This window comes from Rhea americana, unplaced genomic scaffold, assembly GCF_003343005.1.
Source record: "Rhea americana isolate MKP2758 unplaced genomic scaffold, rheAme1 scaffold_204, whole genome shotgun sequence".
Lineage (NCBI taxonomy): Eukaryota > Metazoa > Chordata > Aves > Rheiformes > Rheidae > Rhea > Rhea americana.
The window spans coordinates 91,777-99,049 of NW_028186195.1; the positions used below are offsets into that span (position 1 = coordinate 91,777).

The 7,273-nt window shown below is 61.1% G+C and overlaps 1 protein-coding gene across 3 annotated transcripts in view; it reads right to left on the reverse strand.

Moving 5' to 3' along the window:
* Nucleotides 1-7,273, reverse strand: part of TACC1 (transforming acidic coiled-coil containing protein 1) — a 31,638-nt gene that overhangs the window by 15,104 nt on the left and 9,261 nt on the right. For 2 of the 3 annotated variants that reach the window (XM_085304160.1, XM_085304158.1), the window contains exon 1: nt 6,983-7,255. The exons of the other annotated variant lie outside the window; for it this stretch is intronic. In XM_085304160.1, the coding sequence (XP_085160286.1) occupies nt 6,983-7,140 (158 nt within the window). In that variant the 5' untranslated portion in view covers nt 7,141-7,255. Of the gene's footprint in view, nt 1-6,982; nt 7,256-7,273 lie in introns of those variants that run through there. 3 annotated transcript variants of the gene reach the window in all.

Genomic DNA, 7,273 nt, shown 5'->3' on the forward strand with positions numbered 1-7,273 from the left:
CAGAGCCTCATCTTCGGGGCGCTTCTCGGGCGACGTCTCCCGGCAGCCTTCCCCTCCCCGCRGGTCGTCCTGGCCACTTAGCTCTACAAAGATAAAAGCAGCGCGTTAAAGCCATGCCCGGCACGCGCCGTGGCCAGGCAGCACCGTGCAGGAGCCCGGCTCCGCACGTGCCCTCCCCTCTCCGGCTCATGGCTCTTCCAGGATCGGGTTTTACAGCACCGACCCGCGGCTCGGCCTCCCCAGCTGCTACCGTGACTGTTTAACCCTGGCTTCAAGCACCGTCTGCAAAATTTGAAGCCCGTGACACCGTGGAGAAAGCGCGCATAAATCACCGTGCCCGGGGCCCCCCCGCAGGCAAGCCTCGCTCCGGCCACGCTGCCAGCTGCGAACATCTCCATTTATGTCTTTCCTCTCCCGCGGACGCGCTCCCACCCGGGGTTTTGCAATCGCAACGCCCCCGTGGCGCCGCGAGGGCTGCCGCCCGCAGGGACCGACTGCGGGGCCGCTGCTCCCGCGGCAGGGAGCACCGGGGGGAGCGGGAACGGCGGCCAGAGCCACTCGCTGCTCGCTCCACCGAGGCAGATTCCCGGCAGCGCGACTCGGTGCAGGAGCTGGCCGGGCCGCACCGCTCCGCCCTGGCGCCGCAGCCCTGGCTCTCCCGGGGAGCCTCGCGGCTCCCCACAGGTTCTCCATCCTCCTGCCAGCTGCCTGCACGGGAATTGCTTGCAATCCCAGAAACGTGGGCCGAGTCGAGTGCAGTTTGGACAGTCCTTGCCTGCRCTGGAGTGCTGCACTGCGCCACCCCCAGCGGAGACACGCAGGCCGTCAGGAGGCTTTCCCGTTAAAATACTAACTGTGCGCTCTAGAAAGGGCAGTCACCCGGGGCTGATGCTCTTGCTCACAAAACTTCCCTGCGATGCACAAATGTGAGGAGCGAAAGCACATGGAAAGCAAAAAACCTGCGGGCATTTGGCCCGGGGAGGGGAGACTCTCAAGGGGTGAACCCAGGGAAAAGGCCTGCGGGAGGGGAGGGGAGGGGAGGAGAGGGGAGAGGAGGGTCCCGCTCGCAGCCCGGGGCACCCCGAGGTTGCCGCAGGGCCGGTCTCCCCTCCGCAGATCGGCCCGAACTGCCCAGGCGGCCGCTGCCCTCCCCGCGCCGCGGGAGCCTGCCCGCGCGGCTGCACCGGCCTCGCCGCACGCTGCCGTCCTTCCGTAATCACYGAGCCTGATCCCTGACTTAATCGCTATCACTCCAATCCCTGCCACTAAATCCTTTTACTGTTTAATCTTTTCTTCTCTGCCAGGGACGAGGAAGCTCCTCACCCACCGAGACACCTTGAAAATGGCACCTGCCCGGCACCCGCAGGCGGGAAAGGAAAAAGCTGGAGACGCCCCCGTCCCAGCGCGGGACACATGCACGGCCCCCGGGGCGATGCACAGCAGGATGCCAGGGTGCCCAGCACCCACCGGGGAGCGCGCAGGACCCCGCAGCCCTCCCAGCACCGTCCCGGTGGGACGCCCCTCCAGGCACGTCCCCGTCGGGAGGCCGTTCCCATCCCGCCCGTCCGCAGCCAGCCCGGTCTGCGGGTGGCGGAGCGAGCCGCAGGCTGGCAGGAGGAGCGGGCGAATCAGGCACATCTCCGGCTCCTGGGCTAAGCCGGGACGCGGCGCCAACAGCCCTGACTCAGCTGATGGCTCGTGGCTTGCATAACTGATCTTTAGGATGCTAAAAGCCACAGAAGTGAATCGTGGGGGCTGTGCGCACCCTGAGAGTGCACAAGAAAACTCCGGACAGACGTTACCTTCTGCCACACAAAATGCACCAGCAAACACAAACCCAGTGGAAACGTACTTGGAGTGCAGCCAGCAAAYGCTCTTTCAAGCAGCCCTTGCCAGGCGTTTCCATCATTAGGAACCAGGAAACCTCTTTAACAGGCCACATAGAAAAAACTTCATTACGCTTGCTGTACTGCTCAAGCATTTTAGACCTCACTGAGACACCCCTGAACGGAAAAACAGGCTTCGAAGTGAAGGCACCTTTTCAATACATTTTACATCCCCACCCAAGTATTTTGCAACCGATGCTCTCGCAGACACAAGCCCATCATGGCTCCTAACCCAAGCAATGAGATATATTTGAATAACCAACAGCTGAGAGCAGAAACCATCTCTTCTCCTTCCCGTGGATGCCTGGCATGGGGGAAGAAGGGATGCGTGCACGTGGCCATCGCTCACAGCACCAATTCCCTCATGAAAACCACAAGAACCTGCCCAAGCCTGAACAGCCCCGACCCGTGCAAAGACGGKGCGCGAGCTCTACGCACCCAGCTGAACGCAGGAAGCGCAGCGTCAGCCCGCAGGACTCGCCCCGACCGCTGCCTCAGGCCGCCGACGGCGAAAGGCAGCGTGCGGGATGCAGGCACGGCTCCGAGGCCGGCGGGCACCCTCGGGCCCTGGGCTGGCAGGGAAAGGCTGCGCGTCCCGCGAGGAGACGGGGCCGGGGCGCCGTGCCATGCCGTGCCGTGCCGTGCCGTGCCGTGCCGGCGGCCACGGTGCTCTGAGCATGGGGCGCTGCGGGGCCAGGTGCTGCAAAGCCTCGCAGACGGCACTGTCCAGGCTCTAGCGTCCACACAAAAATAAAACAAATCTCCATTTCAGCTGCCTCCACAAGGCTGCTGCACAAGTGTCCAGGTGAAACTCGGAAGGGGTTGGGAGCAGCGGTTTTCCTCCCCAGCCAGCCCGTCCTGCGGAGCTCGGCTGGGACTCTTTCACGTGTCCGTGGACTAATCAAGCATTCCCTCTGGACGCCTCCAGTTCTGCAATTCACCCGTTTTCTGTGCCCGGGACAGCCCGGCTCCCCTGCTCGCCCCTGCCTGCGCACTGCCCAWCTGCCCGCCCCGTCCGAGGGGCTGAGGGACGGGAATACCCTGGAGCCAGGCGGCGTACATGCAGGGCTGCGCAGGAGCTCGCCAGCAATTCTGGCCACCGTCTGCAACAGAACCGCCCTGCCCGCCCGCCGGCTGCATTTCTCTGGTTTCCCCTCCTCCTCCGGAGAGGCTCTGGGTCGAGACAGGCATTAATCAACCACGCGAGTTCACAGCCCAGCTCGGGGCTGCGTCAGAGCAACGGCCCGCGGGAACCGACGGCGAGAAACGAGAGCCGAGGGGGTGGCAAGGAGCCTGCCCACCGCTGCAACGAAGATCCCCCTTCTGCACGCCCTGGCCGCTCACGTGCCGCCCAGGGAGTCCGGAGGCGGCACGACGGCACCTCCAGGGCTGGACCACAGCCGGACGGCGCGTGGCCTGCGCTCGCGCTGCGAGCCGGGCCCGCGGGGGTTATCCAGCCCCGGTCCCTGCCGCGGCTTCACCGCCCGCGAGCGGAGGACAAGGGCGCCTGCTCTGCGCTCTCTTTCACTGGACTTTCTTTCAGGAATGCCTAATTCCTCAAAACAGCCGTTCTACCGGTTGTGCATGGAGCACAAACCTGTTTTGGGTCCTGACAGTGCACAGGGAGTGGATATTACAAAATGAAAATGGAGATTTTATGCTCTCTTGAGAAAAATATATAGAGGACAGTCTGGTACCACAGTATCAGGCACTTTATGCATGTGCATTGCAATAGTTATGAATGTTTTGCTCAGGCTAAAATTAAATACAAATATTGACTGGCTAAACATCTTTCCTGTGTGCCATCCTTTGCTCCTTTAAAAGAGCCAGGGAAGTCTGGGAGGAGCAATGCTGCGATGCAGGGACCCTCTGCCCTTTTCATCCTACATACAGCAACCAAGTGAAGCAGCAATGATTCCCCGCGCAGTCCTGAATGCCAAATGCCGGCGAGAACAACCCCTTCACTATCTGCAGCCTTTGATTCGGCTGGAGCTTTGTGCACAGCATGAGTCACGCATTTCTGCCTCTGCTGGCTCGCTCGCGCACGCAGACCCAGCACAGGATATCTGGGCTGCGCGTTCAGCGCCGGCTCACACAGCTAACGACTTTTTTCCTCTTTTGGCTTTCCGCTTTTGTTTAACAGACGCTGATCTATTTTTAAACCTATTCTGTTGAGAATTAGCATACCGACAAACAATACTGCCACTAGCACTCCGGATAACACGTGCCCTAAACGCRGGGAACAGACGCAGCCGCGGACCAGCACTGCTCCTGTCACTGACGGCTCCATATTTGTTGCTGCTGCTCATCTCCTTGCACAGAGTATCTCCTTTTGGCAGATGATTGAAGATAACTTTTAGCAAGAACAGGACAGAATTTCAGCCTCCGTCATCCGAGACGGCAAGAGGAAACCTGCTTAAGGGATCCGGAGCAGGCGGGAGCCTTGCCACGGCCCCCTCCCTGGGGGCAGGGCACGATCCGAATTCCTGTCCCTGCACACCGGGTGTAATGCCTACGGCCCCCCTTTCAGCTGTGCGTGAACAACCCGCCCCTCGAGCCAAAGCTGCTGTCCTGCACGTCTCCTGAGCCTATTCTGCCTAAGTAATGGCAACATTGCAGCATTAATCAGACATGCGTTGCAGTGACGAGGCCTTCGTGTATAGGTTCATATTTATGTTCAAGGGYTTTCACCCCAAGAAGCCTCTTGCACACTGCGAACTCCCCACAGCTGCACCCGGGATCCCTCCCCCGCCATGTCAGTCTGGATGGGGACCCCGAACGCAGCACGGGTCTTCCCCAGTGCCATTCAGCGTGACATAACGTGTTAGCCAGAGGAAAACGGGCATGGAAGGGAAAAGCCCTCACCAGCCCAGGGGCCACCTCTCCCTCATTAATTACCTCTGTCACTGGGGCAACTCCCTCCAAAGATGAGGGCCATACCCGAGTCCCCCGGGCGAGGAAGGGACTGAGCTGGGTGTGCAACCAAGGCTGCATTTTGGGGCCTGGAGAAGTTCCTGTTTTCTTTGACATTCAGCTCTCCACAAACCAGAGCAGCTCCTGGGTGCTTACGGACGTGCCCACGTCCTGGCACTGCCCAGTCCTGCTCTGCAGAAGGAGTGGGTGGAAGGAGGAGGCTTCTCCTCCCGGGAGCCCTGTCTCCGATAACCTCCTGCTCTCGCTGGAGACACCAGAGCTTCAGAGCCTCGGCGCTGCAGCCCGAGACCAGCCTGAACACAGAGTGCGCCCCGGGGGCCGGCCCCTCGCTGCTGCTGCCGCTGCGAGACCCCTCCGAAAGAGGGATAAAGCAGAAGGGGAGGGAGGCAGTGCTCGGAAAGGCCAAGGGATAGTAGGGAGTGCAACAGCCTGCGGCAAGAYGCACAGATAAACCAGCAATGGCATGGGCTCCTGCGGGCAAAGAAAGCCCCAGGGTTTTCCGARGGTCCCTGGTAAGTTCTCCAGTAAYGTGGTTTAGCAGGCTCAAGTTTTCACATGTTTAAGAGCAGCTACGTGGGGAAGAGGCCAGGCTACTACCTCTAGGGAAAAGGGGCCTGTGCAACGAAACCTCCACAGCCGACAGCAAAACACAGCATCACGTCAGCTCCTGTGACAAGGGCAGGTCTCTCCCACTGCAAGTGGCAGGCGAAGCATGCGCAAGCCAGCTCCCGCCGCCCGCGCTCCCGCACCCGGAGGCGGCGGGAGGTACTACTGAGCCCAGCAAGGTCTGCAGGAGAAGTCGGAGAGGGCAGTTTAAAGGACAACGTGAGTCACCAGAACCCTCTGCTCCTCTTGGTGAATCCACTGCAGCCCTGCCGGCTGCAGGCTCTGCGTCTCCGGCACTGTGCCCGCCTGCTGGGGCAGCTCCCCAAGCCAGATTGACAGATCTCTGCTGTCTGCAGCCTCACGCACGCTCACCCTGCGCAGTTAAATGCCTGGGTCTGTTAAATCAGCATTTAACTGAAGTTAAAGTAACAGCCCTTTGCAGAGCACATACAGCCCCAAGTACTGGCATTTGAACCATCCAGACCATCAACCACAAAAAATGCAGCAGGCATTATTCAAAACAAGCAACTTCTCCTCCTTGACCCCACCCTGCTTTTCTGCATCCGGAGCAGAAAACCGAATAGCAGAAGATACACGCTTGTGCTTTACCTCGGGTGCTGGCCTCCGGATCTCGYGGTCCCGGCGATGGCTCGCAGAACTCCTTTAGTGGTGAGCGGATCGGTGTTTCTGCTTCGGGGGTCTCAAAATAACCTTCTGAGTCCGAGCTGCCGAGGGGGGGGGGGGAAATAGTGAGGAATTACCACCTTCCCAGCTAGCTCCAACATCCTTCACACGCCCTACACATCCAGCCAGGCCGGCTCCTGGGCTGGACTGGCCGACCCAGAGAAGGCATCCTGTGGCTGCTGCTCTTGCGTTTCCAGCGGGCCACGCTAGCGAACGGAAAAGGTAGAGCAGGTGAAACATCATCATGAGCGTCCCTCCACACAGCCCTGGGCCCCAGCCGAGCAAGCCCGGCTGTCGAGCCGTGCGTCCGGAGCATCTGGCTGCCTCTCGCGGGCTGCATCTCCCCGTCACGCCGGTCTTTCACAGAATCCATTACTGACCTCTGCGGACAGGACAGCCTAATCCACATCTTCCTCTACAGCCCCAGAAGGGTGGTATGTTAGGAAGTCCAGAAAACAAGCCTCGATCTGCCTGCCCCACGCCTGCTAGCATCTTCACTGAGCTCACAGTCTCAGAGCAGCTATGAGGCTGCAAGCAGCTCTGGCACACATTTCCCTCCTTTCCCCACTGCTAACAGATCTCAATGTCCACAAAACTAAATGCTCAGGAGCCGCACAGGCTCCTTGTACTGYGGACAAGCCAAGCTGGTGCTGTGCAGCGTGCGGGAGCCGGGGGTACAGGGGGCTCACGGAGGCAGGCCTGTGCGCGGCACAGCCATGACGCTCGCAGGAGCAGCTCTGCATGCAGGGCAGGTGCCACACGCGGGACACGGAGCGCCACAGCCAAGCCTTTGCAGCAGAGCCAGGAGGTTAACGGGGAGGGAACGAGTTCAAAAGCCCGAGAGCTCGCGAAGCAGGATGCAGTGTACTTGCCTGAAACCCAGGGATTTGGTCTCTGCCTGCGAGTCGTCCTCTCCTTCTCGCTCTCCCCCACCATCCTCACCTCCAGCAGCGGCCCCACCGCGCACCGCGGACCACGTCCACTTGGCCCACTGCACCGGCGAGAGGATCTGCCAGGCGCTGAACGCCATGGGGCCGCCTCCGCCGGTGAGCAGGGGGTCCCCGAGACGGCGGCGCCGGACGCCCCCGAGCGCGGCTGCCGGAGGCGGTTAAGCGCGGAGCATCGGCTGCGCCGCGCAGCGGCTTCCTGCCGCGGGGGCGGGC